The 22,848-nt window shown below is 45.9% G+C and overlaps 1 protein-coding gene across 1 annotated transcript; it reads left to right on the top strand.

The window, feature by feature from the left end:
* The first annotated feature begins 517 nt into the window (after window positions 1–517).
* Window positions 518–8,890, top strand: LOC146772937 (uncharacterized). Its single transcript, XM_085637869.1, has 2 exons — window positions 518–803; window positions 6,440–8,890. Exon 2 carries the CDS (start codon window positions 6,964–6,966, stop codon window positions 8,101–8,103), a length of 1,140 nt encoding a protein of 379 aa, XP_085493995.1. The 5' UTR covers window positions 518–803; window positions 6,440–6,963; the 3' UTR covers window positions 8,104–8,890.
* Window positions 8,891–22,848: the final 13,958 nt, after the last annotated feature.

A 22,848-nucleotide genomic window follows, 5' to 3' on the forward strand; every position in this document is an offset into this window, starting at 1 on the left:
GGAAATTTGGCAGAGATCGCTGTTAGCATTTAGATGAAGCCATCTTGTTTCCGGCAACCATTTTGTCAATCATGTGCTTTTTCCTTCTTCACTGTTGCTTGCCCTTGTGCTTTGCTCAAAGAACTGGCTATACTTAGCCTCTGCTACTCTGCACAAGTGCAGAAGAGTCTATAGCCGCCCATGCACCTGCTCTAGTCTGTAACTGTCAGATTGTTTTTACCAAAGTCAGCAACTGCTGGCTCCTCCTTTACTGTTGACTGTGCATTCTTTGTATGACCATTTATGTATGTAACTCTCCTACGTGTGCTTGTACCACCCTCTTTTGAGCTCCTGTGTGGGTATAAAAGACCCATGGTTCTTCTACTCCTTGTGCTACTTCATACACTACCGAAGGGTGTTGTGTGAATGTAGTTCCACCTCATGAGGTTAATAAAATATTGTTTTACTATTTCAGCTTCTGTGCCAACTTCTATTTTCTGGTCTGAGGACTTTTGTGCAGAGAAGATTGAACCCCTAGCACTGGTAGGCCTTGCTGAGGTCCACCTCTACAAATTAGCGCCTGTCACGTGGGGCTCATCGGCGACTCGGATACCCGAAGGAGTGGTCCTGACGGAGGATTGCTATGGGTGATCACTGTGTGAGGAGACCCGTGTCTTCGCAGCCGCATTGCTTCTTCCACTTCTCCTGATATTGACCCTCCAGGCGGTGCCGGTCGTCGACTGAGATTCCTTCTGGTGTTCGCCATGCAGAGACCATTTGGTCAATTCAGAACTTGGCAGTTGAAAGCTGATGGTTTGTGCTTGGTAAGGTCGTCGACATTTGTTTGTTAGTATTTGGCCAAAAACTTGACTTGTTTGGATATTTATATACATTGCAATTTATAAAGGCAGGTAATGAGAACATTTTGAAAAACTTGAACGGCACACTTTGAGTTGAGTGCTACTTTGCGTATAATATTGTATATACTACAATAATCTTGGCATGCCTGTTTCAAGCACACTTCGTGGAATGTGTTGCTTTCTTGGAGTTACCAATATGGATCTTGAACGGAATCAGCCGGCTCCCCCAGAGGGGACACCAAATAGGGATATGTATATCAAAACTTGTATTTCTTCTATAATATACAGCACGTTATGGAATAAATATACTAGTAAGGATCCTGAGTTGCGATGGCCTATAAATGGGTCATTTGTTCTTAAAAAGATTCAGTATGTGTAGCAATGTATGTTTAAACGTAAAAGTAGACAGGATATGTTTGATTGTGTACGAATGTGGGAGAAAGAAGCGCGTGAACATGTGAGAAGAGAGCAAGCTTTGGTAGAAAAAAAAAACACAAAAACATCCATGCAAAAGCGCTGGAATTGAAAAATAAAGGAATGAAGGAGATAAAAGAGGGAGAGAGGATAGGGAGCGTTGTTTACAGGTAAATGGCCAATACCCTGTCCGGCGCCCCTTTATCCTCTAGTTAATAAACCACAGGATGATTCCATTTTGTTAGATCGCTCACCGCCTCCATACACTTTTCCCTCTGCCCCTACTATTGATTCGGATGATGATATTTCTCCTACAGATCAGGATCGGTTAGGATCTGATGCTCAGCGTCCGACTCGCTCAATTCTACCGGCTGACCGTGCAGCCGCTCTTAGATCAACTGCTCGCAAAGCAGCTTGTGATGACATTTCTGCTTCAGATCTTTTAGCTGATATACAACAATGGCAGGATAGGGAACAGTTATATTTTGTAGAAACATTTACCACATAAGTGATTGCACGGTTTAGAAAGCATTCCACAGAGTTAGAGCCTGTTGATATAGCAAACGATTGTAAACAATTGCGTGACAGACTTTTTCTCCCTTCTCAGGTGGCTGACTTAATTAGACTCTTGGTTAAACTGCGAGCTGAGGCATTCCATTTGTGGGAGGAGAAAAAGACAGCCGCTGCAGCTGAACAAACAAATCAGCCCTCCGTGTCGCAGGATGGCAACCCAGGGACAGATAAGGCTATTGCAGTTCATGGAAAACCAATGAGTGAAACTGCGCCTTTGTATGTCCCTCCTAAGGGTACGGGAAAGGATGACGATAAAACTTCAGATGATGCGAAGGAGTATTTTATTTATAATTGGGTCTATACTCCTTGGAGTAGAGCAGATGTTATGGCTCTTAAGACTGCTTTGCAGACCCGCAGAAAAATCCGGCGGCTTTTTACGAAGAAGTTGAAGGAGCTGTTGGTTCTTGTATTATGACTTTGCCTGATATTGATATGTTTTTTGGGCTTATCCTACCCCCTGATATGTGGAGATCTATTCATAAAGTAGATGATCAGGCAGCTTTTGGAGATGTTTTGAGGGAATTGGAGAGGACAGATAGAGAACGGGAACCAGCACAGAAACCGCAACAACTGATTTTAGACCTTCCAAGAGCTATAATTGTTAAATTGAAAACTCTCATTCCTCCTAAAAAGATAGATTGCACTAGGTTAGCATCCTGTAAACAAAAGACAGATGAATCAGTCTCTGACTTTTTTACACGTTTTGAGGAGACATTCCATGACTTTAGTGGCCAGTCATTGACAGATGACACAGGCAGGCATCTGTTTGTCGATAAATTTGTCGCGAACATGCTGCCAGGAATAGCTAGTCGCCTAAAGGCCAGCGAGAGTTCATAGACTACGTCTTCTCCAGTCTCTCTTTTGACTATGGCTCAGTATTATGAACGTCAGGAATTGGAAGCTAAGGGCAACGAGGATAAAAAGACTAAAGATTTAAAAACGAAGGTTATGCTAGCTCAGGTTTATGGTCCATCCTATAGAGGTGGTGGCAGAGGCGGACGTGTGATGTACCGCCCTGGCGCACCCTCTTTTGCCCGATTTACTTTGTCTTCTGATCAGTGCGCTTATTGTAAGGAGATTGGACATTGGGTTGCTGACTGTCCACAATTGCGCACTCAGCAGTATCAGCGTGGTCGAGGACAAATGCGAGGCCGTCCAGGGAATTCAGGATATAGGGGAGGTATGGATAGTCGCACTAGGTTTGAAGCTGTTGATCATACCCAGAATTCTTCTAATACTTTTGATAGGTGTAATCAATATCAAATGTCTGCTTATCCGACTGCTGATTTGAAAGATTCTACTTATGCATAGGAATGCCTAGGATGGGGTAAACAATCAGTTGAAGTCCCAGTAGATCAGGAGGGCCCTTATGTTACTGCATACGTTTTAGGTTCCACTGATCAGTTTTTGGTTGACACAGGAGCTACTCGTAGTGCTCTGTCTAAACAATTGGTTCCAAGGGCTCCCCTGTCTGGCTTAACAATCACATCGAAAGGTTTTGATGGGACTCCTTCCCTTAGCCCATTCTCACAACCACTTGCATTTCATGTTGATAAATTTTCTGCTCCATGTCCATTTTTGCTTTCCCCTAACACGCCGGACATTATTGTGGGTCTTGATATGCTCAAGCATTTTCAGGCTGTGATACGTTGTTCCCCAGAAGGCGTGCGTGTTATTTTGAATGATAACTATCCCATGGTTGAGAAGTCCTATCTCATTAGAGAAGATATTGCCTTGGCATCACTCCCTAGTACTTTGTGGGCGACATCAGATACCGATGTGGGACAAATGGTTATCCCACTAGTCCATATTCAAGTGAGGGAAGGTGCTTCATTGCCTCGATTGCCTCAATACAACATTCCTCGAGAAGGCGAAGAAGCATTAATACGTATTGTTCAATATCTGATTGCAGTAGGAGTTGTGGAAGAAGTCCCTTACAATATTTGCAATAGTTCTATCCTTTCCATTTTGAAGAAAGATACAGATACTGAAATGTACAGGTTTATTATTGATTTGCGAGAGGTTAATAAGATTTTAGTGCCTCAATACCCGGTAGTCTCTGACATCACGACACTCCTTACCATGGTTCCTCCAACTGCAACTACATTTTCTGTGATTGATCTGAAGATGGCTTTCTTCTCGATTCCTATTCATCCTGGTAGCCGATATTTGTTCAGTTTCACTTTGAATAATCGATTCTTCAGATTCTGTAGAGCTCCCCAGGGGTGTACAGAGAGTCCTAGTATTTACAGCCAAGCTTTAAAATGGCGGCTTGATTCTTTCCCTGTACCAACAGGGGTGGCTTTCATACAATATGTCGATGATTTCTTGTTGGCAGCTGATACCTCTGAACAGTGTGAAGAAGGAACACTGTTATTGCTTCATTTCTTGCATCACACCATCACAAGGTTTCTCAAAAGAAATGACAATATTGTAGACAGCAGGTTACCTATTTAGGTCACTGCCTGTCTAAGGAGGGACGTGCACTCACACCAGACCGCATTCAAGTTATTTTAGAAACGCCTGTGCCTCGTACCCAGAAAGATGTTCGTGCATTTATTGGTCTTACTTCATTTTGTAGGCAATGGATTTTGGGCTTTTCACACATTGTAAAACCTTTGTTGGCCCTCTTGACTAAGGACACTCCAATGCCCCCCCATGGACTACTGAATGACAGAATGCTTTTCAGCAGTTGCGTCAAGCTTTATGTTCTGCACCAGTATTAGGCACTCCAGACTACACTAAGGCTTTTACACTCTATGTACACGAGAGGGACGGTGGTGCACTCTCAGTTCTAGCACAGACACATGGTGATAAGAAGCATCCTTGTGCATATTTTTCAGCTGTTCTTGATCCAGTCGCTCGTGCATTGCTTGGGTGTTTTCGCTCTGTTGCAGCGGCAGCTGTGTCCATACGTCAGAATGAAGGGATAGTCCTGTCAGATAGATTGCTTGTGCTAGTACCCCATGCAGTTGATGCCCTTTTGAACCAAACTAAAACGCAGCATTAACCAGTGTTCATTTGACAGGATATGACCTGACACTTTTGGCCCCTCATATCACTCTGAAAAGATGTTCAACCCTTAACCCAGCTACTCTGTTGCCATATCCGGCTACTCAATCCCAGCCACAAGAGTTTCATGATTGTATATTCCTTACCGAGGAACAGACAAAGGGTTGTGTTGACCTACAAGACACGCCCCTTTCAAATGTTGATGGAGAATTATGGGTTGATGAGTCTTGTTTACGATTACCAAATGGTATGACCTCAGCTGTGTATGCAATTATAACGCTTCACACAGTAGTTGAGACAGCTCCTGTTCTACAGAAGTCAGCCCAGGCAGCTGAGCTGATAGCACTAACAAGAGCGTGTGAACTTAGTACTGATTTGTCTGTTAATATCTATACAGATAGCCGCTATGCTTTTGGAATGGCTCATGACTTTGCGCTACTCTGGAAGGAAAGAGGCTTCCTTGTATCACATGGAACGCAAATAGTGCATGGAGAGTTAGTGCATAGCCTCCTGACTACCTTGACATATCCGAAGAAGATAGCGATTGTTATGTGTAATGTACATAAAAAAGTAACAGATAAAATAGGGCAAGGTAATGCCTTTGCAGACCACACAGCCCGCGAAACTGCAATGCAGTCAAGCACTACATCAGTGTACGTAGTGAAGTTACAGGCTGATCGTTGGCATGGAACCAGGCAGGAAGTGCTTGATATGCACCGATCTGCCTCTACAGAAGAACTTGAGCAATGGTCTAAGGAGGGAACATTGGATGATGAGGGCTGTTGGAGGAATAAAGACATGACTAAATGGCGACTGCCCACAGCCTATTTACATCCTATGATTTATATGGCACATGGGCTAGCACATGTTGGAGCATCCTCAATAACGAAGTTGCTTACGCAAGTTTGGGATAATCCAGAAATTGCTGGCACAGCTAAAAAGATAGTGCAGTCCTGCTTGATTTGTCTCCAGTACAATCCTGGAAAAGGGACACGAACTCCAGCAGGAGGGTTGCTACACCAACTGCGCCATTTGAGGTTTTGCAGATGGATTACATCCAGCTTGAACGCTGTAATAATTTAAAGCATGTTATAGTAGTGGTATGTGCTTTTAGTAAGTGGATGGAAGCATACCCTATGAAACATAATACAGCTCTTACTACAGTGAAGGTGCTTCTAAAGGAATTCTTCCCTAGATTTGGTGTTTGCAAACTTTTGTGGAGTGATAACGGACCCCATTTTATTGGGCAAGTTGTTGAGTATGTCTTGAAAGGATTGGGAATTAGGCAGAAGTTTCATGCTGCCTTCCACCCACAATCAGCAGGACTAGTGGAACGGTATAATGCTACTCTTAAGCTTAAACTAGCTAAAATCCAGGCTTCCACATCTCTGAAGTGGCCTGATGCACTACCCTTGGCATTACTGTCCATTAGATCGGTACTGCATACACGATCTGGCCTCACACCGTATGAGGTGGTATTCGGTAGGCCTATGAATATTTGGGGAATTCCTAAGCCACGCCCCATACATGATGTACCTTGTGTTATGATGAACGATTATCTATCGCAGTTGACTGATAGTCTGCTTTCTATTCATCAACAGGTTTAAGAAGCTCTTCCTGACAGGTCGAAAGCTGAAGGCCACGAGCTGCGGCCCGGTGACCATGTGATGGTCAAGGTCTTCCAGAGATCGAGCAGCTTGGAGCCTAGGTGGCGCGTCCCGGAGCAAGTCCTCCTCGCTACGAGAACTGCAGTCCGAGTGACCAATCGGAAGAACTGGGTGCACTCCACGCACTGCAAAAAGGTGCCCTCTGCCTTGGTGGAACCTGCTGCACTTGCCGGCCATCGAGAAATTCTGGACACAGAGAGAGTCCAAGCCATATCACCTGAGGAATCTGAGGAAGTCTTCCCAGACCACACGATCCCTGGTATATCTCAATATCAGCTACGACCCCGGAGAGAAGCTGCATTGCTGAAAGAGACTGGTTGAGCAACCGTCCTGGGTTAGTGAAAAACTGACCTGCAAAGGGGGGGATCTATTAGTGACAACCGTCTCAAACTCAGAGAAGAAACCAATGGCTGCCCAGGACTTTAGAGCTCCAGCGGTTTTGTTACTTCAACAACAATATGAATGTGCTTATGGAGAAAGTATCAACTGCTGCTAGGATTTGCGACAAGAGGATTATGTGTGTTGTTGGGTTCACTGTCACTATGATCACTATGGAAGTGATAACTTGGGTTGTAGAGGAAGTGGCTCCTGCTCGACAAATACTGACTGTCACTACTCCAGCACCCATTGAACACCACTATTTTACTTTCCCTTATCATGAGCAAAAACATAGACAGTCTTATCTGAACAACACGTTCATTCAGATGTTGCACCACACGCACTATGCTACGAACATTACTGACTGTTGGGTGTGTGGAATGATGCCAGCTCATCAGAAAAAGGGAAGAACACCTTTCATTCCTCTTCCCTTTTCCCACAACGGCTCTTGTCAAGCCTGGTTTGCACTTCTATTGGCTTCTCAAGTGGCTAATATTACTGATATGGGTGTAGGGAGATTAAACTACTACCTTAATAAAGCATGTTATCCTGATGAAGAAGGTGATCCGCAAGCTAAAGGGACTAAATGGGAGATGGAGGAGTACCGACAAGGAAATGCTTCTGCACATTTTGTTTACCCAAATACTCGAACTTGTAAGGGTAATGGACCATTTGTTATGGCTGTCACTAGAGCCCGAGCAGACTTATGTGTGAGTAGTGTGGGGAAAATTCCAGTGGGAAGAAGCGAATGTACTCAGGTTTTGACTATTGATGGTACCAATAACAGCAGTTTTACGTCTTCACATAATGCATACTTTAGTTGCGGAAACAAGGGATACTACCATCTACCTGTTGGATGGTCTGGAGCCTGTTACGTATCCATTTTGCTACCTCCTGTGTTTCTGGCACCTGCATCATATCACAAGGACTATCGACTGTTAAACTACATTTCTAAGAACAGATACAAAAGAACAATAAGTAATGATGAGGTGGATCAGACTGACACCTCACTGCAGCAATATGTTGACTTTAATTTGGAGCTATTCTTTTCTGTTGGCGCTGCCTTGAACAGCAGGAAAATCAGACGATTAACTTGTGTCGCGGAAGCTGTGACCAACCAGACAGCTATGGCACTTGGAAACATCACAGAGGAACTACAGATTGCGAGGATTGTGGTGCTCCAGAACCGTATGGTCCTGGACGTGGTTCTGGCTGATTGAGGTGGTGCATGTCACAGCATCGGAAGTAGTTGTTGCGTGTACATTCCAAATCATGCCCCTTCAGTTTTTGATGCAATATCCAAGCTACATAGAATAGCTGCTGAGATTCACCCTGATACTGGCACATGGACTTTGGCCAGTTGGTTTTGGACATTGGTCTCCACCTGGGGCTGGAAACTATTAACAGTGCTGTGCATATTACTTGCAATTCTACTGACATGCTGCCTTTGTATACAATGTGGTCCAATGCTTTGCTCCATCTGTATCACTGCTTGTACACCTACCAGACGTGATGTTAAGCAAATGAATGCCAAGCATGTACTAGATAAAGAGATTGATGAAATGATGAGACTCGACATACATGATGTTTACCTAGACTCTTCTAGATTATAGATGTCTGCAGCTGATGCTAAAAGGGTAGTCTGTGGAAATTTGGCAGAAAACGCTGTTAGCATTTAGCTGAAGCCATCTTGTGTCCGGCAGCCATTTTGTCAATCATGTGCTTTTTCCTTCTTCACTGTTGCCTGCCCTTGTGCTTTGCTCAAACAACTGGCTACACTTAGCCTCTGCTACTCTGCACATGTACAGAAGAGTCTGTAGCTGCCCATGCACCTGCTCTAGTCTGTAACTTTCATGTTATTTTTACCAAAGTCAGCAACTGCTGGCTCCTCCTTCACTGTTGACTGTGCATTCTTTGTATGACCATTTATATATGTAACTCTTCTATGTGTGCTTGTACCGCCTTCTTTTGAGCTCCTGTGTGGGTATAAAAGACCCATGGTTCTTCTACTCCTTGTGCTACTTCATACACTACTGAAGGGTGTTGTGTGAATATAGTTCCACCTCATGAGGTTAATAAAACATCTTTTTACTATTTCAGCTTCTGTGCCAACTTCTATTTTCTGGTCTGAGGACTTTTGTGCAGAGAAGGGTGAACCCCTAGCACCGATAGGCCTTGCCGAGGTCCACCTCTACACTTCCTCCTGCTGTGATAAGAGCTAACTGTAGAGAAGCGGTTACACAGCATATCCAAGCAAATTGAGTTCCCAATGTGCAGGGGGCGGTTGATTTTGTGATAGCCACAAATACAGCATATGCATATGAAACATTATATTCATGGGTTTGAGGAAAATTGATGTTTATACAGGACACTTTCATGCATACCAGCCAGTTGCGGTACCCAGTGAATATACAGCATATTTAGAAATTCCTTTTACATATCAGGAACATCGAAATTGGTTTGCAGGAATCCTACCACATACACAGAGACATGTCAGGCAGGGGCCTCTGCGTAATGAAGGGGCTACCAGGCCAGTCTTGGCAGGATACACACCATATCCAAATGCAGGTACGTTAAATACAGCAGAAGTAGTGGCATTACTGAATAATTTTGTTGCGACTCATAGGTTATTGTTACTGTTAGAAGGCGACCTCAGAGGAGCCCGGAGGGGGCCCTGGCTATCCTGAGACCAACCCTCGAGGTATCGTAGCCGGGCACTGGCGGGAGACTCCTCAGGGGAGGAATCTCGTATCTAGGATCGTACACTCGGCACCACACGACAAAGAGACACCACACCGGGAGTTCTTAAGAGCAAATCTTTATCAGATCGGAGTTGTAGGATCTTTATGATCAGCAAGGCAAATATATACAAGTGGAGCGCGGGCTCACAGAGTCTTGGAGGGGGGTAGGAGGTAGCGGGACAGTCTTTGGGGATATGGATCAAATGCAGGAGCGTACCCGGCGCACAGCTCACAATCCTCGAGCTGGGGGATACGCTGGTCGTCGTCGGGGTCCGGCGGGACCAAGAGAGTCTGTGGGAGCCGCGAGTCACTCAGCAGGGCTCAAGCACAAGTCGGAGGTCTTACGATCTTTCAGGGAGCCGCGAGTCACTCAGCAGGGCTCAAGCACAAGTTCGGAGGTCTTACGATCTTCAGAGAGCCGTGAGTCACTCAGCAGGGCTCAAGCACAGGTTCGGAGGTCTTACGATCTTCAGGGAGCCGCAAGGCACTCAGCAGGGCTCAAGCACAAGTTCGGAGGTCTTACGATCTTCAGGGAGCCGCGAGTCACTCAGCAGGGCTCAGGTGTTTCCAAAGGCGAATCTGCCGGACAGTCCCAGAGCACCCCTTGTTATAGGACGACTCCTCTTTGATGTCCGGAGTCTGTGCAGGCAGGGGTCTTGTCACCTGGGGGTCGCTTGTCGGGGTTTCCTGCCATTGTCTTTTGATCCTTTCAGGGCCGGGTTGGGAGGAGTCCCAGACACCCAGCAGGCGTGGAGCCAGCCCTCGGGGAGGCCGGAGGGCCGATCGAAACCCACCTTCCCAGGGGAGCTCAGAGGTGCGATGGAAACTGCTCCTCCCTCTCTCATCCCAATGGGAGCGCGATATCCTCCAGCCGGAGTGGCGCCTCTAGGCCAGGGTCGCGCTGGGGCCGGGCGGCCATCATGGTGCATGGAGTGGGCACGCGGGCCCGGTGTGGCCGAAGGGAGGAAGGCCACGGACGGGGAAGTCCGGGTCGGGTGTGTGTGTGTTCTGGTGGGAAGGATCGGCTAGGCCGTGGGCTCGGGGGCTGCGTGAGGTGCAGGGGTCAGGTTATGTGGTGCGAGGACAGGGATGGCTATGTTACGAGGGCCGGGTCTAACAGTTACAATATGTTTTAAGAACATAAAATATTAGACAGGCTCCGGTAGAACCTGTGGCACAGGGACAAGTTCCCATTCAGGCAATACGTTTAAATGGTATCATGGGGAAAATGCTTTGAAAGTGTAATGAATTAGCATTTTTGATTGCTCGCAAGACCAACCAACTGGAAGCAGCCTAGCCTCACACAACAACTTGAGATAAATATAGAATTCTTACTGTGTGTCTACCTTAGGAATAGTGCCACCAGTAGAGGAGTGTAACACCTGGGGAACTATTTTTGCATGTATTTATACAACTATGCATGGTACACCCTCATTGGCTGTACTCCTAGAGTTGATTAAACAGGTAACAAATGAACACAGGCCTGCACCTGGATCTGGGGAATGCATTTGTAGGTATTTGTGCTATTGTATCCTCCATTATTTTAAGTAATATTCATGGGAAAGCATCAGCACTGGCTATAAATCGAAGGTAGGCAGCTACACCATTACAGGATCAGTAACAAGAGCTACCTAAAATCATAGGTGAGACCTACTCCACTGTGGGCCATGGTCTCTTAGGGACAAGGGAGGTGAAACCACAATTTAAGAGTAAAAATTAAAATAGGAATACTAGTAAAGACAAACCTGCAGCTGAGACTAAAAAGAAGCCAAAGCAAATGGAAAGCGAAAAAGCAGCCTGCATCTCTGACAGTTCAGGAGTCCAGCAGGGGTGGGTATAATTTGAGGGACTGTGTCAAAATTAAAAAAAGAGACTGTTATCAATATTCTGATGGCTATTCTTCCTGTTCTTTTCAGGACTCTGACAATAGGAGAACAGAGAGAGACAGTCAAAGTGATTACAAGCACAGAGCAGACTATACAAAACAAAAGGGGGACTGGGGCCAAAGTACTGTGGTCAGTGTACAGAAGGAAGAGAAGGGTCCTGACTCTAAAACACAAGTGAAAACGAAGAAAGTAGTCAGACTTCCTAAAAAGCATGGCTTGCACACTATGAAACGACTGCAAAACGAACCCTGGGCATGAATGCTGCTAGACAGCCCATCAGAAGTAACAATATTGCATCAGATTTGTTAGATCTGGGGGTCTCTAGTTGGCAGAGGTAGGTACCTTAGCCCAAATAGGGACCCTTGCTTCTAGTCAGGGTACAGGGACACACACTGTAGATAACCCCTGCTCACCCTCTAGGTAGCTTGGCTCGAGCAGACAGGCTTATCCACAAGGCAATGTGTAAAGTATTTGCACGTAACAACTACAATGACCCCCCCAGTACACCACAAATGTAGACCACACAGGTGAGTATATTAAAAATATAACTTTATCTAGTTTCAGCAGTAAAAATCAATTATCATAGCATTGCACATTAATCGCTTTCTTGGGTTGTTAGGAACATAAAAGGATAGTCTCTAGTCTCTTGGGCGAGTTAGGTTTTGTTAAGAATATGTCTTTAGGCTCTAAGTACTGAAAACCCTTTTCCAGCTATGCCCCTGCGCTTGTAACTAAAGCTGTTCATCTCAGGAAATTGCACCCTGGGCGTTGGTCCCTGGGCCCCACAAGCTAGGCGGGACGTTCGGGAGTTAAGAGGGCTGTCACAACAGATACCGAAGCTCCCTCTCGCTGCACAGACTCACCAGGCTGCAGGTCGGGGCGCAAGGACTTGGCACGTCGGAGCCCTTCCTCGGGACAGAATTCCTGCAGCTCTCGGACGATGGCCAATCAGGTCGCGGCTCCCTCGATGAGCCCCCAGTGACGACGTCGGACGTCACCGGGCGCCAGCCAATCGCAGCGCGGCTCCTCCGGCCAAGCCTCCGCCGTCAACCAATCGGGTCGCAGCCTCCTCGCTTCTTCCTTCGCGGCTCTGTGGAGCGGAGAAACACAGCTCCTGGTCGATCTCGGGCCCCCGGGCCGTGGCGGTGAATTGCTGGCAGGATACTTCAAGGCGCCGTAGCACAAGTGCCGATGAGCACGTCGATCTTCTCAGCGCGGCAGCCGGTTTCAGGCACAGATCAGCGTGGCTCCCTTCAGCAAAGCAAGGAGCAGCCAGCGCGCTTTACGGGACACAGCAGAGTCTTGAAGTCTCGGCAACCTTTATGTCCCTGGGTTGCCAAACAGGAGGCCAGCTCTTCTCGGGCCCTTGGAGATTCGATAGTTGAAGACACAGCACATAGCAAAGTCTTGGTTAGGTCAAGTAGGCAGGGTCACAGCACACAGCAAGGCCCCTTCTCCTCCTCAGCTTCAGTTGTTCAGCAGGACAGGTCAGCCCTTAGAGCACACAGCAAGGACATCTTCCTTTAGTCCTTCAGCGGTCCGTCTTTCAGCAGAGGTTCCTCTTGATTGTAGAATATAATTTTCTGTTGTCAGGGGTCCTTTACTTATACCCCTAAAAGTCTTTGTGCAAGTGGGTCCTGAGCCCGGTCTGATCCAGTTCTGGGTGTTGCTGGAGCACTTTGCTTTCCTGGCTTCTTCTTTCCTTTCAGAGTGAGGGGCAGAGTCGTCAGCCGCCCAGCAGGAGGTGGAGCCAGCATTGTGGCAGGCAGGCACATCCCTATTCACTCCCAGGTGCTATCTCCTCCCTCCACTCTACTTGCAAATGCAGTCATTCAGCAAAGGGCTGACTCATCCAACCTCCTGGGGGCTCCCCAGCCCCTGTCACTCTCAAACCAGACAGTCAATCCACAAGCATGCCCAGGCACACAGAAGGGTCAGACAAGAGAACAGCTACTCTCTAAAAATTACTGTTCTCCAACTCAGGATTTAAAAACAACCTCTCCTAAAAGATGTGTTATTAAATGCTGAGCTCAGGGATATCAAACACTCATGTCTTATCTTGTTCCTATGAGAAGATAGGCTGATAGGCACTGGCACCGGCCTCCCCCATGTTAGCCTATGGAGCAAGATAACCTTGCAGCAGTGAACACACAAAATGGCCGCTGTTCACTACCAGAGCATGGTACCTGAACTAGTACATGTTCTACATTTTACATACACCGCACCCTGCCCAGGGGGGTACCTTGGGCCTTCCATAGGGATGACTGATGTGCACAAAAAGGGAAGGGTTTGGCCCGGCCAGTGTGGACACTGGCCAGTAGGACATGGCAGCCCAGGGACTGCAGGCAGGCCTGCGGTGGCAGGCCTGAGACACCATTTTAGGGCTACTGATGTGGGTGGCGCAATCAGCGCTGCAGGCCCACTAGTAGCATCTGTCATCACCAGCCCTGGCACACACAGTGCACTTTACTAGGGACTTCATGGTGATACAAATATGCCAATCAGGTATATCGAATCAATATGATATTTTACACAGGGAGCACTTACACTCTGGCACTAATTAGCAGTGGCAGAGTGTCCAAAGCATCTAAACCAGCAAAAACGAAATCCAGCACGGCATAAAAAATCCAGGTAGCAGAGGCAAAAGATAGGGGAAAAACCCACGCCAAGGATGTCAGGTCTAACACGTGTCTCCTCCAGCTGAAAGTCGGGAGAACTACCCACCCTCTTGGGAGTTCTCATCACTAAGGCGGAAAAACCTGGACAGACCATCAGTATTGGCGTGCTCTGTACCGGGACGGTGTTCCACCATGAAGTCCATTCCCTGTAGGGAGATGGACCACCTCAACAGTTTTGGATTCTCACCCCTCATCTGCATTAACCATCTGAGGGGCCTGTGGTCGGTCTGAACGCGGAAGTGAGTCCCAAACAGGTGGGCCTCAGCTTCTTCAGGGCCCAGATCACAGCAAATGCTTCCCTTTCAATAGCACTCCACCTCTGTTCCCTGGGGAGTAGCCTCCTACTAATGAAAGCTACAGGTTGGTCCCCGCCCTCGTCGTCCATCAGTGAGAGTACTGCTCCCACACCTTGCTCTGAAGCGTCTGTTTGCACTATGAACTCACTGGAAAAGTCAGGTGCCTTAAGCACTGGTGCTGTGCACATTGCAGTTTTCAGGGCATCAAAAGCAGTTTGACAGGCCTGGGTCCAATTCACTTTCCTGGGCTGATTTCTAGAGGTTAGTTCTGTCAAGGGGGCAACAATGGTGCCATATCCCTTAATGAACCGTCTGTAATACCCAGTGAGTCCTAGAAAGGCTCTCACCTCTGTCTGGGTCTTGGGGGGTTCCCAAGCCAGAATGGTATCAATCTTCGCCTGTAGGGGCGCCACCTGGCCGCTCCCCACCTGGTGTCCCAAATACACCACTGATCCCTGCCCTATCTGGCACTTGCTGGCCTTGATAGTGAGGCCTGCCTTCTGCAGAGCCTTCAACACTTCACAGAGGTGTTGCAATTGTTCCTCCCAAGTGGAGCTGAACATAGCAATGTCATCCAAGTATGCGGCGCTGAATTGCTCCAGCCCGGATAGTACCTGGTTAAGCAGTCTCTGGAAGGTGGCAGGGGCATTTTTCAATCCAAAGGGCATGACGCAAAACTGGAAATGCCCCTCTGGTGTTGAAAATGCCGACCTCTCCTTTGCCCCCTCAGTTAAGGCAATCTGCCAGTACCCTGAAGTCAAATCAAAGGTGCTGAGATATCTGGCAGCTCCCAACCGATCCCCAAGCTCATCAGCTCTGGGGATGGGGTGCGCGTCAGTCTTGGTGACCGCATTGAGCCCACGGTAGTCCACACAAAACCGAAGTGCTGGCGGGCCACCGGGTGTAGCAGCTTTCTTGGGAACTAGGACCACTGGGCTAGCCCAGGGACTGATGGAGGTCTCAATTACCCCTAACGCCAACATCTTGGAAACTTCTTCCTTGATGCTGGCCCTGACCTTGTCAGCTACTCTGTAAAACTTCTGTTTCACAGGCAGACTATCTCCAGTGTCCACATCATGGACGCACCAATTGGTGACACCTGGGGTCAGGGAGAACAGGGAGGCAAACTGACCCAACACCTGGCGACAGTCTCTCTGCTGTTCTGGGGTCAGGGTGGGCGAGAGGCCCACACCATCCACTGACCCATCTTGCTCCTTGGCTGCCAGGAGGTCAGGGAGAGGATCACTATCCTCTTCCCCACCATCATCTGTAGCCATGAGCATTGTCACTTCAGACCTCTCAAAGTGGGGCTTGAGGCGGTTCACATGCAAGACTCTCAGGGGCTGCCTAGGAGTCTTCATGTTGATCAGGTAGGTCACCTCACTCTTGCGCTCTACCACCTCGTATGGCCCGGTCCACTTGTCACGGAGCGCACAAGGCTCCACCGGCGCCATCACCCACACTTTCTGCCCAGGATGAAATTCAACCAGAGTGGTATTCTGGTCGTACCATTTTTTCATCTCTTCATGGCTGGCTTCTAGGTTCTCTTGAGCGAGCTTCCTGAAGCGCTGCGTCTGGTTGCGGATGGCCAGCACATAGCTGAACACATCCTGGGGGGTTTTCCCACGGGATTTCTCCCACCCCTCCTTCACCAGTGTGAGAGGTCCTCTAACAGGGTGGCCATATAGCAGTTCAAAGGGGCTGAACCCTAAGGACTTCTGCGGCACTTCCCTGTAGGCAAACAACAGGCATGGTAACAAGACGTCCCACTTCTGTCTCATGGGCTCCGCTAGGCCCATAATCATACCTTTCAGGGTGCGGTTGAACCTTTCAACCAACCCATTTCCTTGAGGGTGATAAGGAGTGGTGAACTTATAAGTTACCCCACACTCCTCCCACAGTGACTTCATGTACCTAGAGATGAAGTTGGTACCCCGGTCGGAGACCACCTCTCTGGGGAACCCCACACGGGACAAGATCCCCATCAATGCACGGCCCACCACGGGGGCTGTGATTGTCCTGAGAGGGACTGCTTCCGGGTACCGGGTGGCGTGGTCCACCAAGACCAGGATGAACCTGTTGCCTAAGGCAGTCTTGGGGTCTAGGGGCCCTACGATATCAATGCCCACCCGCTCAAAAGGGGTGCTCACCACAGGAAAAGGTTGGAGGGGTGCCACGCACTTTCCTCCGCTCTTACCACTGGCTTGACATGTTTGGCAAGACTTACAAAAGGTACTGACGTGCTTCTTCATCTGGGGCCAGTAAAAGTGGGTGACAAGCCTGTGATAGGTCTTGTCTTGCCCCAGATGTCCTGCGAGAGGCACGTCATGAGCCAGACCCAGTAAGAAGTTCCTGAAGCGCTCGGGTACCACCAGCACAGGGGCTGCACCGGGCTCAGCAAACGTAGGCTCACTATAAAGTAAGTCATCCTCCCAGTAGATCAAATGTTCCTTGGACCCTAGGCCTGCTGCCTGGTCTGCAGCCTGCTGCCGCACACCAATGAGAGAAGGGCACTCCTTCTGAGACTGGCAGAATTCCTCCCTGGAGGGACCACCCTCTTGCTGCCAATGGGTCAGCTCAGGCAACTCCCCCAGTTCGGCCACCTGTTCCCCTGTAGGTTCCAGGGCATCCCCCTCAGGTTCTGCTTCCTCCTGGACCGTGGGAACAGTGGGGGCCGGTTTCCCGCGCCCTCCGCCCCTTCCTCTCCTGGCAGGTTCCTGGGCCATTGTTCCAGGCTCCAGTTCTACTGATCCACCCTTACTGGCTATCATGGCACGTGTGGAGACACAGATCCACGCTGGCAGACCTAACATCTCCAAGTGAGTTCTTCGCTCTACGTCCTTCCATGGAGAACTCTCCAGGTCGTTACCCAACAGACAATCTACCGGCAAGGCATCACTGACACAGACTTCCAAGGTACCAGAGACTCCCCCCCCCATGTAAAGGGAACATGCGCCATCTTGCAGAGGCGCACTGAGGTGTCAGCTGCCACTACTGGGCGGAGCACATTGGGAATGACTTGCTCTTCAGACACCCACTGTCAGGTTTTGCAAGTACCCTCTTACCTTCAGGAGCACTTGCTTGTTTCGCAGAGACGCTATGAGCCAACTTCCCAGAACTCTACCAAATAACCTATGACTTGTACCTTACTCTAGGCTAAGGAATAGAGCCCCGGGAGGAGGGCCGGATACTGGACGCACGTAGAAATCCTGTTGTCGACCTGCGAGGCAACAGAACATAGATGTAAACTATGCGAACCTAGTTTCCTATTTTACACTAAGTTTAATTCTAGTCTTTTTAATTTTGCCTTTATTTAATAGAACCTTTTCCTACCTGCGATCTGAGGAATTCTTGATATGCGCCCAGCAGTCTTGTGAAGGTGTAGGAGTGCAGATTGATGAAATGTTGTTACGAATTCGCTCTGTACCTTGTTGGTTATTTGCTTGTATCTAAGAAAACAAACATAACATTTACTTTCTAATCTTGCAATTGAATAGTCTATTTTCACATTTCTATTACGACTTTCTTTATATACTACGAAGCCACTTACTTTTATGAGCGTGCACCAATAATTCTTAAGCCTTCACCAGACCTGTAACATTTTGGGTAAAAAACATGCTTCACAAAAACATACGAAAATTACTTTTCACAAACTTTTTCTTTTAGCTGAAAGTCCAAGTTCCCAAAGCATTATCAATGCTACATAGTTGAGAGTTCCAAAAATTATAGTTCTACTTCACGTAGGTAAAGTACTTCAAGCTTTCTTGCGTAGGGCGCCAGAAATTTAAATCTGTACTTAGCTCTTCATTCTGTGACTTTCTCTGTCCTTAGATCCCTTTGGTGAAGCGATGGTGCCCTCCTGTGGATGAAGACAGAAGACGCGGCAGCTCCGAGATTCAGGTGAGTTCTTCGTAGAATTCAGGAGGCTAAGCACTGGAAAATGGCTGGGTGTGGCTTTAAATACTCCTGCCACACCCAGAACACCAGAACCTTCTTTACGTGACTCGCGCATGTAGCGCGAGTCACCGTCTTTGCCGATCCCAATTTTAGCATCGGGTCGGCTCTTGAATGCAGTGCGCTTCTCTTGCTGCGCGCTAACTCTGCATTTAACAGGCATAAAATTGCCAAAAGCCATACAGCAAAGCGGAAATGTATAATCACGAGCCACAAACACCACAATGTAAAGAATAAGCCCTCCACAGCATAACCCAAACACCTACAGCTATGGCAATCATAACACCCACGGCAGTTACAACAATAATCACCATAAATGATTCATTAACATAAAACACATTACAAATCTCTTTTCACGGAGTGCTGGTTACACGGGACAGGGGTGGGTTTTTACATGGGGAGAATTCAAGGCGCTTTAAAGGAAGCGTGTCCTTGATCTTATATGTACATTATGTTTCATGACAGTACTCCCCTCTCAAGATCCCCCCTAAAACTAGAGGGACAGGTTTTGGTTTATCAGGATATTTTTTGTGAAAAAGTTTCACCAACCGAGGAGCATTCTGAAGATTCGCAAGAGGTTCCCATGACCTTTCTTCAGGACCGTAACCTTTCCAATCCACTAAATAATGTAATTTCTTTTTAATTCTTTTTGAATCAAGAATTGCTCGAACTTCAAATTCAGGATTACCATCAATTTCTACAACAGGAGGAGGGGCATTAATCCGAGTTAAAGGATTAAAAGGCTTTAGTAAAGAAACATGAAAGACTGGGTGAATTTTATAACGAGGTGGTAAGGTTAGACGAACACTAACTGGATTTAACACCTTCTCTATAGAAAATGGTCCTATGAAACGAGGACAAAATTTTCTTCCACCTAAAATCTTTAAATTTCTTGTGGATAACCATACCTTATCACCACTGGCATAAGATGGTTGAATTGAGCGATGAGAGTCTGCTTGTTACTTTTGTGTTTCTTTAGCACCTGCTAGATGATAACGAGCTTGTTGTTGAATAGACACTAATTCTTGTACATAAGTAGAGACCGAGGGAGTCAAGTTAGTTTGAGGTTTGTCAATACAAACACCTTGTGGGTGATAACCATGAGAACAAAAGAATGGAGACATTCCAATAGACACATGGTCAGAATTATTATATGCGAATTCTAAGGCCCATAAAATATTCGACCACTCTTGTTCACAACTGTTGATCATGCAACGTAAAAATTGCTCAATGGTTTGGTTAGTTCGTTCTGTCAACCCATCCGTTTGTGGGTGATAACTGGATGAAGTACGAATGTCCATTTGTAGGTTTTTCCCCAATTGTTGCCAAAAATGAGAAATGAACTGGGGGCCCCTATCTGAAATGATAACTGAGGGAATTCCATGTAATTTTACCATTTCTTTCATGAAAATATTAGTAAAATCTTTAGCTGTGGGTAATTTTTTCAATGGTATAAAATGAGCCATACGAGTGAATTGGTCAATAACAGTTAAAATCGTAGTGTAACCAGTTGAAGTTTTTGGCAATTCTACAATAAAATCAAGAGATATGGTATGCCAAGGTTGTGGAGGTATTGGTAAAGGACGTAATAAACCACTAGGGGATTGATGTAAAACCTTGTTTTGTTCACATACAGCACATGTTATAACAAACTTTTTTACATCTTCAAACATAGTTGGCCACCAAAAGGTTCGTTTAATTAACTGATATGTTTTCGTGATTCCAGGGTGTGCAGATAAGATGTTATCATGTTGTAAATGCATTACCTTATCTTGTAAAATTACATTTAGTACAAATATTTGGTCACCCATATACAAAAGATCATTTCTTAACTGTAACAGGATAGTCAGATTTCAACTCCTGCACAGTTTTAGTGTTTAGTTCTTTTCGTATTTCAAATATGATGTTTTTATCAATTATGCCAACTTGAAAACATTGATCGGGTAAAATTTTTTGTGACAGTTCTTGACTTTGAAAACAGTCTTCTGTAATTCCGATTCGGGATAAAGCATCCGCTTTATTGTTTTCTTTTCCAGGACGATACGTAATGATGAAATTGTAATCATTAAAAAACAAAGTCCAACGTAACTGACGAGCAGCTAGGGCTTTGGCTGATCGTAAAGATTGTAAATTACGATGATCAGTATATATTGTGACCGGGTGACGCGCACCCAACAAGTAATGGCGCCATTCTTCAAATACAGCTTTTATTGCCAATAATTCTCTGTCAGCTATGGCGTAGTTTTGTTCTGTAGGAGTTAATTTCCTAGAATAATAAGCTATTGGATGCATTTGTCCAGTTTCTTTATGTCGTTGTGACAAAATTCCTCCAATAGCAAATTGTGAAGCATCAGCTTCAACTATGAATGGTTGAGACGGGTCAGGATGCATTAAAATTGGAGCTGTGGTAAATTGATTCTTTAATTCTTGAAAAGCCTGTTCAGCAGACTGATCCCATTCAAATTTTGCATGTTTTCGTAATAACTTGGTGATTGGGGTTATGAGCTTTGAAAAATCATGAATAAACCGCCTATAAAAATTGGCAAACCCTAAAAAACTTTGGATTTGTTTCACAGACGTCGGGCTAGGCCAGGTGAGTATGGACTGTATTTTCTTTGGATCCATTTCAATTCCAGATGGAGTAATAATATAACCCAAAAATTCAACTTTAGTGACATGAAACATGCTTTTCTCAAGTTTGACGAACAGAGAATTTTGTAAAAGTTGTTGAAGAATGGCCCTTACTTGCTTTACATGGTCTTCTTTGTTTTTCGAATAAATCAAAATATCATCAATATACACCACGCAACAGATGTCTAAAAAATCTCGTAAGACTTCATTGATAAAAAACTGGAATGCTGCTGGGGCGTTGCAGAGTCCGAAGGGCATGACCTGATATTCATATAAACCAAACTTAGTACGAAATGCGGTCTTCCATTCATCTCCCTCTCGGACTCGTACAAGGTGATATGCCCCACGCAAATCCAGTTTTGTGTATATTGTGGCATCTTTTATCTGATCTAATAAAGTCGGAATTAGTGGTAAAGGGTACCTATTTTTAATTGTCACATTGTTCAAGGCGCGATAGTCTATGCACGTGCGCAAATCTCCCCCCTTCTTCGGTATAAAAAAAAGAGGGGACGAGACTGGGGATTTAGAATGTCTAATAAATCCATTTTCCAAATATTCATCCAAGTAGATTCTCAAATGTTGATTTTCAGACTCAGTAAGTGCATATATGCGACTACAAAGGAGAGTTGCACCTGGCACAAGATCAATCCGACAATCGAAATCTCTATGAGGCGGTAAAGTGTTAGCCTTTTTTTTATCAAAAACATCCAAAAGATCTGAATATTCAGATGGAACTCCTTGAATGGCTAACACAGTCTCTGATGTTTTAGGAAAATCATAACCCTGTATTAATAACTCAGAAATGTGTTGTGGTAAACAATTGGCTTGACAATACTCTGATTTAAATAACAAGGTTTTCTTTACCCAATCTATTTGAGGATTGTGTAAAGCTAGCCACGGAATTCCTAAAATTAACCGAAACTGTGGTGCATCTATGACGTCAAAAGATATAGTCTCAGAATGTTGTGCTGAAGAAATCATGAGTAAAGTGTCTGTCTGAAATTGTATTGGGCCTGACGATAACTCTTTTCCATCTACTGCTCTTACTATTTCAGGGTTATCTTTTTGCACTTTTGAAAATCCTAAGTCACTTAAGAATTTTGTGTCTATAAAGTTTCCTGTAGCTCCAGAATCAATTAGGGCATCTATAGACCAAATCACAGATTTATTTTCAGGAGATTGTAATGTCACTTTGATACCAAGATGGTTTGAAGTCATAGTAGGAACAGTAGAGGCCAAACTTGCTTGCGTACTCGACAGAACTGCCTCTTTTTTTGTCGAGCACTCTAGTTTTCCGACTGATCTAAAAGGGCCACCTCGTTACTCTTCCCTTTTTCTTTATTAGGACGGGTTGGACATTCTTTTACGAAGTGTCCAGATTTTCCGCAATACAAACATTGATTCATCTTTCTACGTTTCTCTTTTTCTTCCTTTGTGAGAGGGCCTCTCACGGTGCCTATCTGCATGGGTTCTCCCATATCTATTTTGGAAGAGGATTCATTTCTCGGAGTAGATTTATCCTTAAATACAAACATTTTGGAGTCAGTTTTGGTTTTTTTCTCCTTTTCGTTCACTTAGCCTGTGATTTAACTTCACTACCACATCTATAAATTCCCCACAGTCTTCAGGTGGGTCTAAGATTTGAGTAACCATGTCTTTTAATTCATCTCTTAGTCCTCTGTAAAATATTGACACTCTTTTCTCTTCTGGCCAGTCAGCTTCTATAACTAGCCGATTAAATAAGGAGATGTAATGAATTAAATCGGATGATCCTTGTTT

Source organism: Triturus cristatus, chromosome 12 (genome assembly GCF_964204655.1).
Source record: "Triturus cristatus chromosome 12, aTriCri1.1, whole genome shotgun sequence".
NCBI classification, from domain to species: Eukaryota; Metazoa; Chordata; class Amphibia; order Caudata; family Salamandridae; genus Triturus; species Triturus cristatus.